We start from the raw sequence: 23,824 nt of genomic DNA, 5'->3' as shown, positions 1-23,824 counted from the left end.
CTTCAAGCTCTTCTTGACCTAATTGTGACTAGCTGAGTCATGGGGGCCTCTCCAAGTCTCTCAGCATATATATTAGCTGTTCCAGCATTTATTCATTCAACAAATATTGCCAAAGAAGGAAAAATGCATTGTCTTCATTGGTCTTTCATCAACATAATGACTGTGCTCTGTTATTCTTTCAAAAGGCGGGGGATTTTGACCTTAGCACAAAGCTTTAGAAAAATGACTTTTTAAATAAAAGAGTATGTTTTATTTTGCTCAATACTAAGTAGCCAGAAAGCTATAAATGGTGACATCCCCCTCTCCTTTAGTTTCTAACAGAAGCAGGGTGAGTTTCCGATATGCATCTAGCTACTTGCAGGCTTGAAGGGAGGATTTATCATAATGTAATACTGAAAAGTAGATAGACTTTTATATTTCCTCAAACTCTTTCACATTAGTGTGTCATTGCAGCCATGGCATTGCAAGATTAGGCATGGTTATATCCTCAGCTGTAATGAAGAGGCTCTTGGGAGCCACTCAAGGTCACAGGGCTGAGAAGAGCAGAGCTGGGCCTCACACCAAGGTCGTCTACCTGCCTGAGATCTCCCTGCCACCCGGACACATGAGGGAGCAGCCAAAGTGACAATCCATTGAACCCTTCCCTTTAGCTTTCTACTTTTGGAAATTTTAAGTTTATAGCTGAAGTGGGAAGGCTTAAAATCAACCTTTTTTTTTAAGTATGGATTTATTTCTGAGTTCAGCCCTAATTTGATATTCTGGGCACGATCACCTCTTTATGGGGTTAGCATTTGTCCTTTCCCCTTTTATTATGCTTAAAGTGACTACAGATGACTCCATGTAGAGGTGTGGAGGACACTTGAAAAAACTCACCACCCAGCCCTCAGGCGGAGTGGTCAGTGTTCACCGTCTGCCCAGTGTGTGTGCTGGGAGGACAGAGTGTGCAGCTGAGAGCAGATGGTGTCGTCCCCCCTCTGGAGGGACCTCGCCAACCGGGAGGAGACGCCTTCACCAGATCTATCATTTTCCTCAAACCTGGGGTCATGAACCTGGCCCGATGTTTGCTCCAGGAAGACTAGCTGCATGCTTGGGGTACTGTGTTTCTCAAGGGGATGCCACAGCCCTTTTGGGTGAGATGGTTCCTGGTGGTATAATCTCCACCTGCTCAGGGCAGGATACTTAGCATCCTTGACTCATGCAATAAAGGCCGTTAAGAACCTCCAGTCACTGTGATGAGCAAAATCAGACAAACAACACCCCCTACACACACGAATAAACTGTCCCCATGAGGAGTACTGGCCCTGGGTGAGATTTTGCAAATGCACAAGATGCAGTCATTGACCCACGAGGCTCCGGAAGATGTGTGTGTAAGCCATGGCTGATGGTGCAAGGTGCTTCAAGGAGCCACATTGTTTTTGAATGACACATGTGACATATATTCAAAATATTTCTGCTGATGAAATGATCTCTGCATTCAGCCTCCTCAGTTCTCAAACATGAAGAGGGAGTTTGCTGGAAGTGTGTGACTTTTCTTCAATATAATGACAGTGATAAGAGCTAACACTTGCATACTACCTACTCCTTGCCAGGCACTAAGCGCTTTGCATATATTAACTCCTTCCTTCCAACAACCAACAATGCTATGAGGTAACTATTACTAACATCATCCCATTTTACCAATGAGGAAACAGGCACAGAGAGGTAAGTGACTTGCCCAAGGTCACACAGGTAATCAACCAGAGAGGTAGGATTCGAGCCCAGCCTGCCTGGCTCCAGAGCCAGATTTCAAACAACCATGCTTCGAGGAACATCTGGAAATGAAGTTTCTTGCCCCCAGCACTCTGTGGACATGAAGCCCGGCCTTGTTATTTGCACTACAGCCCCAGCTGTGAGATGCAAGGAAAACTGGGTTGCCCTGAGGTTGAGAGTCCTCTGAAAGGCTATGGGTCATGGTTCAAGCATCAGGAACAGGATATGGAATCAGGATCTGGGTGGAAACTATGGCTAGTAAATTACAAAAAGAGCAGTTCTCAACTTGTTGGTCTCATGACCCCTTTACACTCTTAAATGTTATTAAGGACCCTCAAGAGCTTCTGTCTATGTGCGTTATATCTATCAATATTTACTGAACTAGAAATGAAAACTGAGAAACTTTCAAATGTTTATTTATTAATTCATTAAAAAATAATAATAAACTCATTACATGTTAATGTAATTAACATAATTTTACAAAAAATACATTTTCCAAAACAAAATCAATTAGAGAGGAGAATGGCGTCCTTTGCATTTTTGCTATGTCTTCAATGTCTACCTTAGTAGAGGACAGCTAGCTCCTCGTTTCTGCTTCTGCCTTCAATCTGTTGTGTTGTGTTGTTTAGGTCAAAGTATCAGAAGAAAAAAATATGGCCTTACCCAGGTATGTAGTTGGAAAGGGGAGGATAACCTTTTCAGATAATCGTAGACATTCTTTTCTGATACTACACCAGACTTCGTAAGTAATAGTTTCTCAAAGGTTGGTTATAATAAGGAATCTGAAATCACATTAATGAACTTACCATACACCATTACATTAAAATCCGTTGGTCCATCTCGCACTTTGAGTGAATCTTTTGCCCACACGACTATGAAACATTATGCATTGGTCATTTGAAAGGTACTGATTCATTGTTAAGTAGATCTTTCAAAAGTTGACATAGTTCCTTATATAATATCAAAAAGTCACATTCGTTAATGTCACTACTCTTCTCATAGGAAGACTATTAACGTATGGGTAAATTGTCGAACTCACTGTGGCAGACACAAGTTTTCCAAAACTGAAAGCTTGACTTTTATCATTGGCAACAAACACAACTACTTCTTTTCCTTGGTGTGACAGGCTCACTTTAAAAGAATGTCTGCCACAGACTTGAGACAGAAGAAACGTAGTTTGTCTGTCAATCGTTCTTCCAAGTAAAAATGGCATTCCATGAAAAAGGGTGCTGGTTCAGCTCCCCACTCACCTCAAATCACACGAATGCTTTTGCTAGAGACAGCCAGCGTACTTTGCTGTACAAAGGTGCTTTATGTGCACTTTCCGTTTTGTCACACAGAATATTAAAGAGACGTGTACTCAAGGGTTGAGATTTAATAAAATTGATAATGTTTCTGCCTTATTAAAATCACTCTTAGGTGACAGTGGCCTATTTATTTATTTTGGTGACTGTGACCTGTGTGGGGAAGAATGCCGTTGGGTGCTGCTCAGGTGCCAGCACTGTTAGTCACTGTTGCTTCTGTATCACCAGAGCAAACTACCAACTCAGCGAAAAAGTCAAATAGTGTCTTAGTGTTAATATGATGCTAATTTTGACTTTGTGGAACCCGCAGAAAGGGTCTTGGGGAGCCCAGGGGCCCACAGGTAGCACTTGAGAACCGCTGTCCCAGAACGTCACACTCACCCGTGGTAAGCGACAGGAAAGAACAAAGAGAGGGCTGGATTTAGATCCACAGGGTCTCAATTTCAGTTCTTGATCTGCTCCTTGCTGTCCAGGTGACTTTGGGAGAACCACTTAATCTCTCTGAGACTCAGTTTCCTCATCTGAAAAGTGGAATCAACACAACCTGTTGTTCAAGGGTATTCAAGGGTAGGAACAAAATATATTCTAAAAATCTATTTCACTCATTCATTTGTTCATCAGTTTCATTCATTTCTCCCAGAATCTTGCAGGAGAAACTACACGAGTTTCTCTGGTGCGTTGAAGGCGTGTTACTGCAGAGGAGAAGGTAGTTGTGAGCTACAGACAGATGACTGAGGGGCTGGAACCATCGTGCCCCACCAGGCACTGCATGGGCTCATCTTCCGGTCTGGCCTCTCAAGGGGGCTCTTGGTGAAGCGGAGGTCAGCCACCTTAGGCCGCGGCCTGTGTAGGAGAGCACCCAGAGGCCAGCAGCCTGGTGCTGCTGGCTCTTTCCCCACAGAGCCTATTGCTGGTCCAAAGCACATGCCCGTCTGTGTGCCGCCCTCCCGCACACAGCCCCTGGCACACCAGCTCTCCCAGCCAAGCAAAAGCTAGATTGTAAAAGGGATACTTTCATATGGAAACCAGTAGGTCTGACCTACTTAAGTACATCATCATCCCACTGCAGTGCTTTACTAGCAATAACAAATTCTAGTGGCAGCCCTCACAAAGATCAAGACAGCCCAACGTATCACACACTGGAACTGGGAACTGGGATTTTAAATGTCCTTCTTCCTCGAGACTTCGTCCCGGGACCTTTCTTCCACAGTCTCTCTCTCTCAACTGCCGGTGTTTTTAATTTGCTATTTGATGTCATGCTAAGTAAAGAAAAATTAAAATTTTAAATTATTAGCATGAATTTTACCATTTATCTTTATACTGTGGAATGCCAGTTTTAAATGCAAATGTACGAGCAGTTTACTGCTGTGCAGAATCTCTGAAATTACAGAATTGCATTTCGTAGCTCATGCATGTGGATGTATTCAGTTCTTTACCAGAGCAGTGTAAATGCTGCGCAGACCCAACTCCATTGTTTTTATTTCACTTCTTCTTATGTGCACTTTCTACCAACACTCTCTCTCTTTGTCTTCCTGGTGGTGAGGAGGTCCGACAAGAAAAGTAGCTGTGGGTTGTCTTATCTTTCCTTTTCCTCTCTGCCGTCATTTGCAGCATAAGTAGCTGGTTGCTACAGAGAAGCAACATGAGTAGGGAAGGATGTGACAAGGTTCTTTGGTTGCTCATGTCTCTCAGAACACCCCTGCCTTCTTTCTGTGTTCAAAACAATTTCGGTTCGAAGGGAAGGGGCAGCTTCTCCGGGCTGTCAGCTCCCTGCTTACTCAGTCCCAGACCTCACATGCTTACGTTGTTCCTGCTCTGAGTCCTGCTGAACTCCCAGGCATCATGGGTCCAGGGGAATTCTGTGCTCATGGGGCGTCCTGAGTGCCACATGTGAATGGGGCGGCAAGAACGATGCACGTGCATACTGCACCATCTCCTCTGCTGACGGCGTGCTCCACTGTCCCATCAGACTTCATTTACAAAACACAAGTTCAAAGATACAGTTATGAAGATTTCAACATGGTGACAGCAGAGATTTAAACCAAGCTCAGGGCCCTCTTGAGGTCAGGGGCCTGTGTGGCTCTCACATCACATGCCCATGCAGGTGGCCCTGCCCGTGGTCCCTACTCCTGCCACCCTGGCCCTGCAGTCCCTTGGCCTCACTACGTTCCTTGCTGCTGAAGGGCCCTACAGTGTGCTGTCCCCTCTGCCTGAAATTCAGTTCCCTGCTTCGTGGCCTGGGCGTGTTCCCTCCTTCTCTTCCCTAGAGCTCAGCTCAGGCGTCACACCCTTAGGTTAGCCCTCCCCGCCCTGCTGACCAGCTCAGAACTCTCTCCTCAATCACGTCACAGTCACATTCTGCATTTAGGTACGTGATTATCTGCTTGCTTATTTCCCTCCCCCACTGGATGGCCAGCAGCTGATAGGCCAGGACTGGGTCTGGTTCTGTTCATTATTTCTTCACCAGTGCTAGGCACGTAGTCCCTAATAAATATTTATTTATGAGGTGAATGAATGGATAAATAAACCAGTGAGTGTTTTTGCAACCAGAACACAAGTGTCACATGAAGAGATGGGATAGATAAGGGTGGCGTGAATTCTAGGTCTTGTGCAAAGGGGGCTAACTCCTGTCTCACCTGAGCTGGTGGAGCTAAGAGAGCACCACCTCGCCTGGTTCACTTAACTGTCTCTCCTACTAGGTCATGAGCACTTGAGGGTAGGGGAGCCCACTACAGAAAGAAATGATCATTATGTGATGTGATGGAGGTGTTAACTAATGCGATGGTGGTAATCATGTGGCAATATATAAATGTATAAAATTAAAAAAAAAAAAGATATCCATTTTTTTTGTCTCCATGCCCAGCACAGGTCCTGGCACTTAGTCAGCTCTCAAAAAATACTGTTTCAGGGCCAGCCCTGTGGCCTAGTGGTTAAGTTCAGTGCATTCTGCTTTGGCAGCCCGAGTTCAGCTCCCCGGGCACAGGCCTACACCACTCATCAGCGGCCATGCTGTGGCAGAGACCCACATACAAAATAGAGGAGGATTGGCACAGATGTTAGCTCAGGGTGAATCTTCCTCAGCAAAAAAAAAAAAAAAAATTGTGTTTCTATTGAATTGAATTGAGCTGAATTTAGTGAGATGAACATATGTTGTCCTGAGGTTTAGTTTATCTCACCCTCCCCTTTGTGTCTCCTCTTCCCCCTCCTCCTTCTCCTTTTCCCCTTCCTCTCCTTTCTTCTCGTTGAGGATTTCTGAGTCTTGAGAACTACTTTAGTTGTGATCAAATGTTTCCAACAGAAAATTACCCTCATTTACTTTCAGTATAACTAGACTCTTCACAGAGAAATGGTCAATTGGTCTTATAATCACGGCAGTGGTTGGGCACTCAGAGAATGCCCCAGAGCCAGTCTGGGCACATTTGCTGCTAATACTCCCATGTTGGCATTGATCTAGGGATAAAATCACACGACAGGCACTTTAGAAGTTCATCCATTCAACTCCAGCCAATTCAGAGCAGAAATTAAACTTGAGGATGGGATGGTACCCGTCCTCTCGCCCTAAAGGCTGCAGAGACTCGTGTCAGGGAGGCGGTACGGACATGCCACAGCGGCGTAATGGGAACCAGCCTTCTTGTTAGAGCCTGGTCCACTGCCTGTCTGCCTTGTCCATTATTCCACAGCTACATTTGAGAAAGGGCCAGAAGGGGATGTAGTGAAAATGGAGTGTTCATAATGAAATTGAGGATTGATGAGATGAAAACAGAAGCCTAAAGATAAGATTAGTATTGATTGACCGTCTCAGAAAACGTTGTTAGTGAGAGATCAGGGCATGCTTCCTATATGTAAAGTGGGGATTTCTATCCTGAGTAGACTTGAGTGGGAATACAGAGTGTCCCTGGAAGCATCCCCGAGGAGGCCCCCTTAGATGTTATGGGGCTGCTTGGAGATGGTGCCGTGGAGGAGAGAGGGAGTGAACTTAGGAGTCAGCCTTACCTAGGTTTTACATCTGACTCCAGCTCTGTGACCTTGAGCAAGTAATAAGCTCTCTGACCTACTTCTTTCTTTCTTTTCTTTTAATTTGTACAAATTGGTATAAAACATCTGCCTTGCAGGTTTGTTATGAAGATAAGTGCGATCACCTGGGTGGAGGTACAAAGCTCGGTGCCTGGCACAGAGCAGGCCTGCAGTCATGTTGTTCCTTCTCACAGGGTCAGCTCTTTGGAACAGCTGGGCAGGCGCCTGGTCCCCCTGAGAGGGGGGCCCCCCTTAAACTGTGCACCCTAGGTCCCAGCAGGGCAGCTGGGGCAGTGTCAGGCCAGGGCTGGGCATCTCAGGGTAGATGCCTTCCCCCAGCACCATCTCCTGGGCCATTTCACAGATGACACAATTGAGACCCAGAAAGTTAGTATAATTTGACTAAATCAACTAGTCAATGGTAATCCGGAATGTGATGCCAAGCCTCTGGCTCTAAGCCTGTGTTTCAGTCCCCAGCGGTCTGCAGCTGAGCTCCTTGCTGCCCATGTCATGTGACACTCACACACCCCTTTGCACTATGAAAGGTCTTTCTGGACATCTACACATCATCTCCCCAAAAAGTCTGTATGTGCCCTCAATACAGGAAGAGGACATGCCTCAAATTTTCAGCCCCTCCCAGGGCACTTACTTCAGGGCTTACTTGCAGTCAGGGCTCAAGAAATAAATATCCATCAATTGAGGAAAAGAAGATGTTTCCATGGCCTTATAATTTTAACACAGAGAAATAGTTATAATACACATTAGCCCAGCTGAGGGGGAGAAATGCATTAATTTCCCAACATGTTCAGCTCTTTAAGAAGTTCACTTTTCAGGCTCCATGGGGGATTCTGGGATTCACATAGACTCAGTCACTGTTTCAAGACAAAATTGCAACTCCGAGTGGTGTCCCTCTCCCCACAGGGAAGCGGTGGGTGGAGACACAAAAGGAGGGGTGTGGAGGAGGGGCGTGGCAACAGCAAAATGGGCTGCTTAAACCAGGAGCACAGGACAGAGAAGCAGTGCTGCTCAGATCTAGTGAGCAAACAAGTCACCTGAGCCCTGTTAAAATGCAGATCTGACTCAGGAGGTCTGGTGGGACCTGGGAGTCTGCATTTCTAACGAGCTCCCAGGGAGGCTCATGCTACTGGTTCATGGACCGCACTTTCAAGCAGTGCGGATGCTGACACGGGACAAAAAGTTGTGAAAGCTTTGGCTTTTTTCTCCTGTCCTCTGCAATCATTTGTCCTTTGACTGTGGTCAAATCCCTTAACCTCAGACTGGGCAGAGGGCAAGTGGGAACCCGTTAGGAAAAGTGGCACACTGGGATAATCAACTAGCTACCCGGCGTGGGGACTTTCCCCTTTTTTCTGCCAGATAACACTTGATGGGTGACATTTCCATGCATGAAACATTTGAATTTTACCATCCATGAAATGAACATGTTGGTCTGGATCTCTGGAGGCCTCTTCTGGTTTGACAGCCCTCTGTGTGGAGGAAATGGCCTGCAGGTTTGGGGTTTGCAAATCTGGCCCAATAGAAGCTCTGTCTTCAGTCTGGCGATTCTCAGGATCCCCACTCACGGTCTTCCATCCTCCTGCAGGGGAAATTTGTGCATTCACGATCCACGGCCAGGAGCTGCCCTTTGAGGCTGTGGTGCTCAACAAGACGTCGGGAGAGGGCCGGCTCCGTGCCAAGAGCCCCATCGACTGTGAGCTGCAGAAGGAGTACACGTTCATCATCCAGGCCTATGACTGCGGCACGGGGCCCCGAGAGACGGCCTGGAAGAAGTCACACAAGTGAGTGTCCTAACAGAGCTCCCTGCACCCCTGCCATCCCTGCCCACTGTCTCCTTCACACACTGCTCTTCAGATAAGTGACCCATTAGTCACACCATGCTGCTCCAGCCTGCTCCACGGCTCGCCGGTTCCCCAGGTCCCTGCAGGCATCAGCACAGGCCACTTTCTACACCTGGAGTTCTCTACCCCTCTGCTTCTCTTGACGATACTCCTATTCCGCCTTCAGGACTGAGTTCAGGTGTCACTTCTGGGAAGCCTTCCCTGAGCCAGCCCATCCCTGCAGACCTGGTTAGGACCTTTCCCTGGCTTTCTGTCATGCCACATGCTTCTCTCGGTCACAGCACTTTTCATCTGGGGTTGTAACTCTCTCCCTGATGGAGTTTGGCTCAAAGCCTAACACAGAGTAAGAGTGATGAAGTTCTTACTGAATGGAGGAGGGAGTGAACAGAAGAAGAAATGGAGAGGGAAAGGGGAGACGATCAAGAGGAAAGTTGTTGCCCACAGCTGGGTACAAGGAAGGTCCAGGAGGGAGGATTCTCTCTGGGTGGATTCACCTCCGAGGATCGGGGTGAGGACAGGTAGAGGGTCTCCAACGGGAGGGAGGACAGAACGCTCGGACAACAGCCGCCTCGACTGGCTTGTGGTCGCGCCAAGTGGCCTTGGGACCCAGTCAGCGCCCGTGGGCAGTGTGGGAGGTGTGGGACGATGGTGGGATGCTTTCTTTACCGCCATCTCTTCCTTCCTATGTGTGGTCCCAGGGCCGTGGTCCATATCCAGGTGAAGGACGTCAATGAGTTTGCTCCCACCTTCAAAGAGCCAGCCTACAAGGCCGTGGTGACCGAGGGCAAGATCTACGACAGCATCCTGCAGGTGGAGGCCGCCGACGAGGACTGCTCCCCGCAGTACAGCCAGATTTGCAACTACGAAATCGTCACAACGGACGTGCCTTTTGCCATCGACAGAAATGGTGAGCGTCCTGAGAAGACCCCAGTGGGGGGCAGGGAAGTACCTCCACCACCCCCACTCTGAAGGCCAAATGGGGGCTCTGAATGTCTTTGGCAAGTGAGGCCTCTCTTGCTATCTCTGATGTAGGCTCTATGACGCAGAACTCAGTCCACAAGAGAGGGGATGGCCTGACATGATGAGCAGCCCTACTGGGCCTAAAACACCCCCAGCACACCTCAGAAACCTACTCAGGGAATATAGTCCTTAAAACTCACAATGCCACACAAGTGAATACTGAAGATGAGTTGGTTTTCTGGTGGAATTTTCCTGTTGTCATTCACATGTGAGCCAGGCCATCAACTTGGTCATATCCAGGTCCCTTTCCTATATATCGGGTTATAAGGTTACTTCCCCCACAACAATCTGCTGCCTGCTCCCAGACAAAGAGATGCTAGCAGAGAAGGCGGAGATTTTGAAACACCTTCTAAGCAGTAGATCCATTCAGGAATCTTTAAGATCCCTCCCACCACACCCCAATCCCAAACTGAACTGAACTAAACACAGTCCTATAAAGCCATCTGGCTATTTCCCCCTCACCATTAATAGAAACTCATCGTAGTGTAAACACCAGAGCCAGAGGCCCAATCAACTCAGCCCACTGTGACAGTAATTTTCAATATCTTGATTTTAGTCAAATGATAATTATTTGCCAAGTATATTGTTTAATTATTAGCATGAGTATGTGGGTATATATATAGTATCCCTGCTTTGTTTTAAATAGGATTTAAATACTGCACAAAGATGCAAAAGTTGCAAAACCTGCAGTTTGTCCACTCCGTAAACATTAATTGAGTGCCAGGCATGGCGCTGGGAACTGGGAATGGAGATAGAGTGGGACTCAAAACAGACATGGGCCTGCCCACATGGAGCTCACCATCTAGTGAAAAAATCAAAATGAAAAATAGAAAATCAGGTGGCATCAAAGGTGAGGTTGGTGCGCGAAGCAGCCGTGATCCTGCGTTAGGAAACAAATGAGCTCTGAGCCTCCTGGTAGCCAATGCCTGAGGGAAAAACCATCAGTCACTTGCTTGCAAGTCTTCAGGAAAAATCCAGCACGTCCTGTTGTTGAGATGAGGGAGAAACGTATCTGTGATACAGGCTTCTGCATCCTGGGACTGCAGCAGATTCCATGGGGGACAGAAGCTGAGGAGACACCTTCATTCCTGACCTCTAGTAGCTTATCTGTCTTGGAAGATGAAACCAATATTCATAAACAAATATTCATATTACTAAAAAACAGTAATAAGGCAGTTTTCTTATAAAATGCTAAAACATCTGGAAATGACAGTTACACACCTGGACATTGCTAGACGCTAATTGTGCAGGACACAGATAAGTGCACAAGAAAGTAAAGGAGAAAATAGTAGACTTTAATTAAAGTTTGGTTCAGGACTAAGACGACAGTAATTTCAATTAGTAGAGCCTGTCAGAACTGCTTCCTGATAGGTTTTCCTACAAGGCCTGTGAAATGACTGGCCTATCCCCACCACACAGACACACATCTTACAGGTATCACACACACATACACACACACACACACACACACGCTGCTCCATAAAATATAACACTACTTTGTATTTTTCTGTTCCCCCGTGATCGGCCATTTGGTCTGTGTCCACAAAAGCTCTGGAATTTGGGGAGTGACGAGTCCTTGGTGAAGAGCACAACTAGACAGGTGGAAGTGTCTGCCATGAGTGGTCAAGCCCCACTTGACCTCTTGCCTTAGTTCTGGAGAGCCACAGCCCAGTGAGCGATGAGATGCAAATCTCTCATCGGAGGGTAAACTGCCCAGTCATGAAGATAATTACTCACCTTGTAGAGCCATTTCACTAACATATGCCAATTTATTTCCCTAGCTGTCTCATTAAAAGTGAGTAATGGTCCTGTGCCAGGGCTCTGCCTCTAATGCTGGTTTACAACCTAAGATGAAGAGGCAACTGGGCACTCCTGGGGAGCGTGGGCCCCCGGCAGCGAGTTTACAAGTGCGGTTCTCCAAGTAATGAAGGCAGGACCTAGGGGCAGACACAGAAGCGGCTCCCATTCTAATGAGCTTCCCAACTGGCCCTTATCCATCACTTCTCCTGGCGACCTTCTGGGCTCCTTGAAGAAGTTCTTTGCATGCACATCAGAGAAAGTACTGCTGAGTTTGAGGCCCACTCATTGAGGCCTGATGGCTTCAGGTAGATGGCTCCTGGTCCCTCCAACCTGCCAGGCTCTTTGCTTGTCAGGGAAGAAGGGGAGCAGGGCAGCAAGAAGGATAGAAGACATTACGTGGGGTCAGCCTGACCCATCTTAACTCAAGACTCAACCTCTTCCCCCCAGAGGTCCTTGACCTTCCTCCCCTGTGAAATCATGGCAGTAACAGGCAGGCCTCCTTGTGTGGTTGTGAGTAGGGGATTGGCAGTGTGTGGAGATAATGTTTGCAGGGGACCTGGCGTATAGGGAGTGCCACGGTTGTTAGGTATTCACCTGGGTGATTGGAATATGAAGGTTCTTTACTCCCCATAGATTTCCAGACTGAAATTATGAGCAGGTAAATCTGCGTTGGTGACATCACTCCCTCTTGGGAAGTTCTGGATGCATTTCAGATGGCTTCCAGGCCCCCATCTTCTGGCACTTGGCCAGACTCTCTGGGACAGGTAGGGCCTGAATCCTCATTTCCATTGAACAGGTGGAAAAACTGAGTCCTAAAGCATAAAGAGCTTGCCTAACAGCACCTGTCACCCTGGTGGCAAAATTGAGACTAGATCCCAGATCTCCTGAGTGTTGGCCCCAAGGCCTTTCCACCAGATGGCTTTTCCTCAGAGATATTTGACAGGAACACATGGCAATGGCATTTAAGTTCAAAAGCACAAAGTGTATTAATATTGTACCCATCACTCTGTGTGTGTGTGTGTGTGTGAGAGAGAGAGAGAGAGAGAGAGAGAGGTCATTGACAAGTTACTTAAGCCTTCCCTCAGATCCTCATCAGGAAAGTGGGAATTACATATTGTGCCTGTGTAAGAGGGTGGATGTAATGAAACAAGGCACTCACTTGTGCCGGCATAAACCAAGCTCTCTACCCTGTTAGAGAATGACCCAGAAGGAGCAGCGGGGGCTTAGTGACACCCAGTCCCCACCTAGCCACCTTTACTCTTTTTGAGCCGTTTGGTCCACATGCAGCCCCAGCTGGGCTCTCTGTCAGCAGGCCGCCTGCTGAGTATTGGAACTCTGATGCCCCTGAGCCCAGTGTGCCCTCGAAGTGGCTCGAGGAAGTGGTGGAAACACTTCTTTTCCACCAGAATAGAAAAGTAAGCATGCCCTCTGTGGGAAATTTGGAAACCATAGAGAAGTATGAAGGAAGAAATCAGTCACCCACGATCCCACCACAGATACCGCTGCTGACCTTCCACCAGCAGTTTTTCCATGAAGATTTTAAACAAAAGAAAAGCCACACTTGCAGTGCTTTTCTTTGTCCTCACCTTTTTCACTTAACATTTGATCATATGATTTTTTTCCATCCTTAAAAACTCAGAATTATCACTTTTAGTGCTGAACAGCATTCCATCTTATGCAGACTTAGCTCTTCCCTTACCGTCAGGCGTTCAGTTTCTTTACTATTTTTCAATGTAATAAATAATGCTTAGATGAACATATTTGCACCCACATCTGCAATTTTTATCATTTTCCTGGAATCAATGTCTACACGTGGAATTGCATGCCCAAAAGGTATGAACAATTGCAAAGGGACTGGCCTGAATAGCTTCCAAAAGTGTTGTCCCAATTTAGATTCCATCAGAAGGAGGATGCAGGTCTGTGTGCTTGCCTCACTGCACCGCCCGCCCCGCCTGAATTTTAAAACAATACCTTCACTAAGGTGCAAGATACTGATTGTTCTTTGAAAATTAGCTTCCCGGGTTCATCTGGACCAGAGAAATAGGCCCCAGGACCGCTGCTCACCTGGGTTGACTGTGGGCTCAGGTCTCCTGAGAAGGCACTACTAGGAGAAATCATTCAAATATGGCGGAAAAAAATACAACTGTAACAGAAGCAAAATGAATGACTTCTGAGCTTTCAAAAAATTTTAAATGTATGTCTTATCCAAATATGACCCTCCCCACACCACAGTCGTTCACAATATTGTACCCTCACCTTTGACCTAATGCTTCAAATCCTGTGCTCTGAAACCTGTTCTCCCATGCAAGAAGCCAGAGGCAGTGGAGAAAGTAAATTAGTTTCTCAGACAGTTTCATTAAGACTTGTGACGGAAATGGAGCTGCAACAAATTGGACCAGGGACTGCTGGCTTGTGTGTTTATTTTTCTACCACAATCAATAGTGTTTGGTCTGCTTATCACCACACGGATGGTAAACCCTGAGCCTTCCTCTTCTCAGAGGCAGGGCTTTTGAGAGCCATTTAACTTTAAAGAAAGAGAAAGGTAAAACTTTTTGTTCAAAATTGAATTTGATGTTGCTGGAACATGCTTCTCATGGTTGTACTGAAGTGCTTCCACCTGACGGAATCTCTCCCTCGTGACGACTATAACCACAAACTAGTTTGTTAACAGAACGCGCAGGGAATGTTACCAACCCAATACTGAGCCGCTCCAGACCTGTCAGGCCCTGAGCTGAGAGGGAAACAAACATTTGGGGAAAAATGAGATTCTGAACACCAGCCGCAAGGCCAAAAATACACCAAATCCATTTTTATTCAGAGATTGTTGACTGGCTTTGTTAAACTAAATTTTACTTCAAATCAGTGGCTGGCATTGCATTTTAGAAACAGTCCAGAGCAGAAAGCAGAACAAATGATTCTAATTCTTGGTCCAACGTCTTGGGCAATTTCGTATCCACCCTCCTCACGTATGCTCACATTTGTGGCCCCTGCTCCTGGGCTGGTACTGCGTCTCTTTTACCAAGATTGGGTGATTGGAGGATCAACTTTTCCAATCTTTAAAACATTATGTGACTTTTCTAATTTTCCAAACTTTCTTGCCTTGGTCTCTGTTGTCTCAATTCACATGAACATCAGTTGGAATGGAAGAAAGCTCATTAGGAAATTTTCCGTTACTTATGATGAAATATAAAAATATCCCTGAGTCAGCCATTCCATGTTTATTTATTTGCTCGTGGGTTTGTTTGTTTTTTAATTTCCATTTTCTTAATTTCACTTCTGGTAAAGAATGACGATAACATTTGAGCCCTAATTTGCTGTCAGCTCCCCCATCAGAAAAAAGCAAGATTGAAATTATTCTCAACAAAGGAAGACTTTAATCTCTTGGAATCAAAAACTAAAAAGTATTAAATGCACCTTGGGCCTTTATTAGTTCCTTGAAACCAAAATTATATTTCAGCAAAAATCGTCAATTAAAATTTTGCTCATTAATTATCAAATATTTATTTCCAAATCATAATATCAAACCCACAGGAACAAAAACACACAAATGGCTCAGAAAAATTGTTTGCTCTCTCTTGGGGAAGAAAAATGTCTTTGCCACCAGGGCAGGGAATTCGCTATTCTGTGTCGCTTTCAGAAGAGAGGGCACATGTTTTCTTATTGATTTTACTTCCTATTTGCTAGCAAAATAATGTGAGAAGAGGCTGTGAACATTCCTGGCAGCGAGCCCAGATGTTAAAAAATATGTGTCAGGACATTTCTGAATTCCATCTTTTTCCCAGAGATTTCATGGCAGATGCACTCTCGGTACCCTTCATGAGGGACACGGCCCACATGGGTGCACTTTAGGAGGGAGTTTTCTGACACCCCATTACTTACAAACACAGCCAGTCAGATTCCAGATGTGTGCTCGGAATTTCCTAGAAATCCCCTCCCACAGCTGGGGTGGCTCCAGCCAGCGGTTCCTGGGAATCTGCCACCAAGGCACAAGAAGGCCACGTGTGGAAGCCATGCCCTATTTGCCCTTGTTCTTACAAAGAGATAGAAAAATGGGTCATTTCTTTCTGGGGAAGGTTGGAGGAGTGGAGAATGGATGTTGAAGAACTGCACTCCAGTTAACTTGATCTGGAATGATTTTGAATATCTGTGTCCTCAGGCAACATCAGAAACACCGAGAAGCTGAGCTATGACAGGCAACGCCAGTATGAGGTCCTGGTGACCGCCTACGACTGTGGACAGAAGCCTGCTGCTCAGGACACCCTGGTGCAGGTGGACGTGAAGCCAGTTTGCAAGCCTGGCTGGCAAGGTGGGCCTGCTCGTGTCAGTCCTGTTGAGTGAAGGCAGCTCGGCCTGGTGTGTAGAGGGTGCTGGACCTGTCCTCAAATCATCACAACACATAACTAGAGGAATTCTTCAAGTGTAGACACTCTGCTGCAAGAATAGAGCAGCTTGTTTATTCTCACAACTCCTGGGTGATCTGTTATCCCCATTTGATAGCTGAGAATGTCCGAGGCAACTTGTCTAACACCATGTGCCCAGTTTGTCCAGTGTGCCCTTTCTCAAATCTCATGACATCTTTGACTCAATAGTAATTATCTCACAGTGCTCGGGAGAAAGTGCCGGCGAGCCTGTTCACGTTATCTAAGAGTGCTGAGTCTAGCGGGTGTGTTTCCAGTTGTGATCATCACTCAGCACCTGGGGAAGGTTGCCGTGTTCCTTGGGCTGCACAGAGCGCCTGCAGGCAGAGGCTGGAGAGGCAGAATCCAGCCTCTGGAGTAGGGGTTTCTAAAGTGTCGGCTCTGGGAATGGAGAAGCAAAGGACGTAGATGGAGGTGGATCTTTGTGCTAGTCAGGTCTTTTAGGATGCACAGACAGAGCAAAGGGTCAGGTTCCCTTAGACGGTGGAGGTGTACACTGAGCCTCGGAGAAATAAGGGGCATAAGGCCAGCTGCAGAGGTGGATCTCACAGGGAACTGGATGGTTCACAGAATAACAGTAGCTCTGCTGGTGACACCAACGGTTCCAGTGGCCGAGCAGGGATGCTGGTGTTATCTCTGTGCTCAGCTGCTCCTGTTTTTGCTTCCTGTGTTGACGCTGCTGCAGGCTCCTGCTTCCTCATAACTCTGGTGCCTCATGGAGTCCTCCGCTTTGTGGCTTCTGTCTACCGCCTTCTCTTCGGGTGTCTGTAAGCTTCAGGGCCCCTGTTAGAATTATTCTACCTCTTTCCCTGTATCTTTCATTCTTAACGTCCCCTAGAGAGGTGTGATTAGCTGTGTCAGTCACTCATATCCCTATGGAGCAGACTGATGCCAGGCCACCATGTGGGCCACTGGTCAGACTTTGAATGGCTGCCTTTTAGTCAGGCATTCATTCCTAATCCAATTCATTTGGGTCAGATCGACAGGACTTCATGGTACAAAGCATGGACACCTGAAGACCTAACTGGGGTCACTCCCCTGCACAATTATATCTCCCTTAATCTTTCAACCAGAAAGGTGAGAGAGGGCAATTAAACCCACCTCTGGTGAGAGCCAGAGTCGTTTGCCCTTAAACCAAGTAGAGAAGATGAAATGCTCAGTAGAGGAGCCACAGGTAAGATACACGGGACGTAAAGAACACAGTAGAGTCATCTTTGTGTCAGTCTATTTAGGATCCAGCAACAGACAGAGAAAGGAACAAGGCAGAGTGGGAAAGTGTGTGTTACCAACCTCAGGAGGCTTGAGCTCTGGTTGAGTATAATTCACTAGGCCCTAAGGAGCCTGAGGGCAGGATTCTGTCTCTCTCATTCACCACTAGATTTCTCAAGCTTAGCATGTGTCTGGGCCCAATGGTAGTGGTCAAGAAATCGTCATTGAATGGATGGACGAATGGATGGATGAATGAATGAAAAGCTATTTGAGTAAAGAAGAACTCACCTTGTTTTATTTTAACTTAAAAGTACTGACCCCAGTGAAAGTCTACCTTTTGAAAAGAAAACCTGGAAAGAATATAAAAGACTTCTAAGCATAGAACATGCTCACAATGGGATTTTAAGTGGGGAAAGCAAAGCACAGAGTCAGATCTGAAGAATGATCCCAATGTCTCTTGTCTTTGATAAAAGAGACAGCAACAGATTTGGGATTACATTTTTGTACCTATATTTAAATGTAATTTCCTAATGGAGTTTGTTCTTGTTTCAGTGTTAAATGTATGCAAAGGAAAACATTTAATAATGTTTAGTTCTGTATGTGAAGAATGTGTGGGGCACTACCCTCTGGCACGTGATGCTGTTTGCAGCTCGAGAGAGCGGCCCCTGGAGGGAAGGATCGATCATGCCCATTGGTTGTGTCCCCAGCGCCCAGCACAGGGCCAGCCACTATGCAGGCGATCGGCCAGTGTTGAATGGATGGATGAACGGTGAAAAATGTACCTTTCTGTGGAACAAAGACAGACGGGCAGCAGCAACTCCCTGCATCAGTTCACTGTGTCAGGCAAAGCGATTTAAGCAAGCGTAACATCAGGATCAACTACTTTGTGGTGGCTTCCCTGCCTAAGTTAGCCAGCCTTTGGTGGCAGAAGCTGACACTGGATTCTGCATTGTGCCCATCTCCCTCCAGCTTACCCGCCATAGACAGCCATTACGTCTCTCTCCCCAGCCATCATCCCAGCAGGCTTCAGATCATAGACAGATCCTCCAGGTTCTCTGATCTGTGTAGACTTCCTGCCATTCCTGTCCCAGCCCCCAGACCTGGAGGGGAATCTTCTCTCCTTCCAGCATATTGGTCCACTTTGTTCCTTCCCTTGAGTGACCCTCATCTCTCACCGACTCATCTTGGGGCCTGTTCTCTTCTACCCCTGGCCAGGGCTGCAGCCTGTAGCTGGAAGTACACTTTTGTCCAGGAATGAGCATTCCACCACTGGTCCCAGGTCCCAGGTCCCAGGTGTGTGTCCCTTGTCCGGCCACCCTCCCCCAGCTGTATAGAGCAAACTGGAGGGAGCCACATTTGACTGTTTTTTTTTTTTGCTAACTGCAGATGAAGCAGGCTACTCCTTACTCTGAGAGGTCGTCAGGTGCCTAGGGGAACGAGTTGGCTCTTCTTGAAGTGGGTGTGGGGTGAAGCCTGCACTGTGTAGATGCGGGCGGGGCGGGGAGGCCTTTCAGGGCACCAGTGAACAATATAAGGAAGCCAGCCAGTCTGGCTTGTGTAGGGAGTTGGGACTGGGGAGAAGTGGGAAGCAAGTTTGGAGACGCCAGGGGCAGCATGGGGTGGGCAGTCAAGATTTTGAATGCCAGGGCGAGGAGCTGCAGTGATCCCCAAGCCCCCAGACCCAGCTGTGAGTGAGGGTCTGCGGGCATGTGCAGGCATAACTGCCCGGAGAACAGAGGCTCCTCCCCCAGCTGACTTCTCCCGAGCAACAAGAGTGATCAAGCAAATGCAGTTTGGCAGTTCAAATTCTTGCACCTATTCTAAGTCAGACGGGAGGGGACTGCAGCACGATGAAAGCAATCCATCATACCTGGGAGCCCCCCGTCTCCCCTGGAGCACTCCCAGTCAGCACCCTCACCAAGCCTTGCTGCAGTCAGCTTCTCCCAGCGAGCTATCCTGGGGAGCAAGGGACCCTGCCCACAGTTGGAGCCTTCCCTTCCCCCCTAGGGCCCATTACGGACTGCTCCCAGACTCCAGTGCTGCCCCAGGGCAGTGATCCCATTTTCCATCACAATAACCCCTTCCTGGAGTGTAGGGCCAAGGCTTTCCCAGCATGCTGCTGGCCTTACCCAGCTATGCACAAAGGACGTCCCAGACCCTGGCTCTCCTGCCGCCTGCCTTTCAGATCTTGGCCAAGGCATGGTCTGCTTGGGCTATGGTTTTCCATTCTCTGTCTTTTTTCTGTGGGTTGACCTTGTTTTCCCAGTAACAAGATGGACTCCCCGAGGGCAGAACCACACTTCTCACAGCCCCCGGTACTCACTGAACTTTCCATCCATCACCTAGGCATAAACTCAAAGATTGCTTACCACCATCACTCGCCAATGGGCAGTGGGGCTTATGGGGGGCTCAGCTGGCGGCAAAGGGAGGTAGGAAGGCTTTGCATCCAGACACCAACCCCAGGGCATCAGGCATGTGCATCTCGCTCTTGTGTGAGCTTTGTCTTCTCTGCTGTATTCTGAGATTGTAATTCTACAGAGGTCGTAGGGTCAGCTCACTCTGCAGGGGTCTGTGGAGTTTTGCCAAAGGGAACATCACTTCCATTCTCAGCTGCCCAGGAAGAAGATGGTCCTCAAAGCGTCAGCTAGACCTGTGTGAGTGGAGGGGAGAACTAAATCTCTGTGTTTTGTCCTGAGATTTGAGAATTCATAGTATCCCTATAGCAGTTTATTCACAGAGATGGAAGATTCTATTAGGAACCAGGAAACAGGTGAACTGGCAGCAGGCCACACACTGAGGACGGGCTTGTGCCCTGCCTCTCATGCCAGGCATCTGCCCTGCCATATTCTTGGTGTTTGTCTCCCTCATCCAAGTGGTTATACATATCCAAGCCCGGGCCCATGTGTGCGCTGAGGACCATCCTTCAGGAAGGCTCTGCACCCATTCATGGATCAGAGCACCACAGAGGATGTAGTGACCCCAGAGGCTACCAGGGTTATGGTGGCAATATGAGCAGAGGCCCCAGTCCACATACAGGGGCCACAGATGTGTCCCAGAGGATCGTTTGTAATTCAATTGCTGGTTTGGGGTTTTTTGTTTGTTGGTTGGTTACTTTATGTTATGTTGTGTTGTGTTGTGTCACATTATGAAACATACTCCTTCTTCCTGCTTTCCTTTATTGTTCCTTATAACCCTTGGCTCATCTCTTTCTATGTTTCAAGCTGGAAACATTGTCTTCACAACACTTAGTATCTTTTCCCTTTCACTGTTGCAAACCAGATCTTATATTTATTACCTGCCCCTGCCAGTTGAGACCCCAAGTTCACTATCTCACTGTCCCTTTGTGCAAAACAACTCCACTTTGAAGAAAGCCACTGGAGACTTTGCTAGTGGCCCTTTACCATTTCTTTCCCAGATGTGTTGCTGACCAACATCCGGCCATTCTGGATCCGAGGCTCCCGTATCAAGAATCAGCTCTCCAGACTCTAGCCCCTCGGAACCCCATCTCCGTTTGCCCAGCTCCTCCCTCAGCATGATCCCACGGCAGCCAATTACACCTCTCCCAGCACCAGCTCACCCAACAGCAGCACTTCCCAGAGTTTCTCTCAGAGACCAAACTCCCGTTCCTTTTACCTTCACAGTAAGGAGCCCTATTTAAAACAGAAAGAAAAGGAGCTGCAGCCATATAATTGAACCATTTCTTCTCTATTCTTTGGGGTTTAAATAATTCTCTAGGTGCATCAAATCATCTTGGTGTTTCCACCTTTCCGCAAATCAAGTCTTCATAAGGAGGAGGGGTGGTCTCTTCTAAAGGAGTGCTTATCACACCTGGGAGGCAGGGCAAAATGCAGATTCGGGTTTAATAAGTCTGGGGTAGGTCTGGATGCGGCTGGTCCATGGCCTTCACTTTGAGTAAGAAGGTCACCCAGAAAATATTTACTCAACGCCTAGAGTGTGTCTAATAGTTTCGTGTTGAAAAGACAGCAGCATGAAAGCTGCTGGTTGAGAGGAGTTTTTCCTTAGCTATCTGCATTGTGAGATAACTGATGTTGACACACACATTACACGTGGGAAATATTTTTGGAGACAATTCATTCACCCTTTCCTGAAGGCCCACTGTGTTCTTGAAGGTTAGGGATACAAAGACAGATACAATCCACCAGGGCTCATGGGACAGAGGAGACAATGGCAATACTGAGGACCAAAGCTCTGGTGGAGGGAGCTATGGGGGCACACAGGAGAGACACTTAACCGTGAAGGGGCCCTGGGGAGATGCACCTGGGCCAAATCTTGGAGGATAGTAGTTTTAGCACAGAGAAGAAGGTTGTTCCAGACTAAGGAGCAGATGTCAGGAAGGTGGGAAGGAGCATGATGTGGCCGGGGCAAAGAGGAGAAGACTGGAGGGGCTGATGGGGAGGAGATCATGGAGGGAGGGTCTCCTGTGTCACCCCAAGGGCAGTGGGGAGCCAAGAGGCTTTCATGCCCCGGCGTGGTGAAGGGGATCTTTGGGAAGAAGGACTCCTTGGCCAACTACATAGATGGTGGCTGGGATGCAGAGATGGGGCAGAGAGACCAGCTGAAAAGGATGATTATTCCTGAGTGCACTTGTAAATGGAGCACTTCTGGAAAAGTATCTAAAGTCATGTATTTATTCCAAAACCAATTCAGAGTTCTGAGCAGCAAAGGAGGTTAGATTTTTGGGCAAATCCCATGAGACCCCATAGGTGAGGGGACAAGGTTGGCAGTCAGGCACGTCTGAAGCACAAAAGACCCCTACTAATATGTCCCAGACCCCTCTACAGCTGTTCACTTGCCCACCACCCTGCCAAGGAGAAAAAAGCCCAGACCCCAGGGGTCAGCCAGCTTCCCCCTGCCCCTTCCAAAAGTCAGATCAATTATTGATCAAGTACACTGAAGAGCTGGCTTAGGTTTTACTACATGAAAGGCACTGATTTCGAATCATAGGATGATAAACCCAGGAAGGTGCTCAGATTTGCTGAGAGAAACAGAATCAGGAAGGGATCAGAAGGTGCAACTGTCCATCCGAGTCTTGCACAACAACGTTACCCTCCTTGCAGGCTGATGCACGAGGGCATTGCCAGAAAGACAGAGGAAAGGACGGCTCCTTGCCCTCAGTTCTCTCCTTCACTGTCCCGCCAGGATGTCTGAGATTCCACCATTGGGTACCAACTTTTTGTTCTAAAGGATAATCCCCACTAAAAATGCAAATGCCTCTTGTAAGAATAACTGTTAAGCCAGGGGTCAGCAAAGTATAGACAGCAAGCCAAATTTAGCAGACCACCTGTTTTTGTACAACTGTGAGCTAAAAATGGTTTTTACATCTTAAATGGTTGAAAAAAATCAAAAGAAGAATAATATTTCGTGGCACATGAAAATTACATGAAATTCAAATTTTAGTGCCCATAAATAAAGTTTTATTGGCACACAGCCACACTCATTCATTTACATGTTATCTCATGGCTGTTTTTGCACTACAACAGCAGAGCTGGGTGGTTTCCATAGAGACCAGATAGCCCTCATCTATATTTACTATGTGGCGTTTTACAGAAAAAATTTGCTGACACCTGCATGAGGCTATTATTGTCCGTTCATCTCAGTGAGAAGTAGTTTATTGGAGTACCTAGGACAGCCTAGAAAGAATGAAACATCAAGTGGACAAATTCAGACAGAGGCAAAGGAGTATAAAAGTCCAAAGCAAGGTATGCTGCCCAGAGGACAGGAACAACCCAGTGAGATAAGCAAATCTAGCCCATTTTACAGATGAGGAAAACTGAGCCTAAGAGAGATTCAGTGACTTGCCCCAAATCTCACAGCAGGTAAATGGCAGAAATGGAATTCAAATTCATGTCAGTCCATCCCAGAGGGCACCAAGGTTTCAGGAGGAACAAGGAGGAAAGAACAAGGAGGTTGGGAATTTCCAAAGGGGCGTGTAACCAGCTTGAAAAGGGCATCTCAAACAACTGTTCAGAAGAGACACAACCTGTGCCCTTAAGCAACATATTTAACCCCTCAGTCACCGTCTCTGCAACGTGGTAATGAGACTTACCTTGAAAGGGTAGCTGCAGTTCAATGAAGCAACGTGCACACAGCACCTAAGAGGCGCCCCACATTCATCCCTCCTCTCCCTGCCCCGCCCGACTCACCTGTCCTTCACTGAGCCTGGTCCAGTGCACTGTCCCCTTGAAACTACGACTCATGTGAAAATAAATCCTCACTTACAGACAGTCCGTCTCTCACATACCATTTGCCTGAACCTGATGCTGCCTCTGGGTATCTCATGAGCCAGAGAAACACAGCGTGAGCCTGAGACCTGGGTGTTAAGCTTTAATCCCAAAGACACCAAGCCCAACTGGCTCCTCACCCCAGAGCAGGAAGACTGCCTTCTCCCGTAAGAGAACTGGCCATGAAGATTACCCACCATCTACCCTTCCGT

The 23,824-nt window shown here is 47.3% G+C and overlaps 1 protein-coding gene across 1 annotated transcript in view; it reads left to right on the top strand.

Annotated features, from left to right (window-relative positions):
• Positions 1-23,824, top strand: part of CLSTN2 (calsyntenin 2) — a 577,645-nt gene that overhangs the window by 443,941 nt on the left and 109,880 nt on the right. The window contains exons 3-5 of the mRNA XM_058551984.1: positions 8,668-8,863; positions 9,622-9,830; positions 15,900-16,049. Of these exons, the coding sequence (XP_058407967.1) occupies positions 8,668-8,863; positions 9,622-9,830; positions 15,900-16,049 (555 nt within the window). The remainder of the gene's footprint in view (positions 1-8,667; positions 8,864-9,621; positions 9,831-15,899; positions 16,050-23,824) is intronic.

The sequence above is a fragment of the Diceros bicornis genome, chromosome 2 (assembly GCF_020826845.1).
Source record: "Diceros bicornis minor isolate mBicDic1 chromosome 2, mDicBic1.mat.cur, whole genome shotgun sequence".
In the NCBI taxonomy this organism is placed as follows: domain Eukaryota; kingdom Metazoa; phylum Chordata; class Mammalia; order Perissodactyla; family Rhinocerotidae; genus Diceros; species Diceros bicornis.
This window is presented reverse-complemented; position numbering and strand designations above follow the sequence as displayed.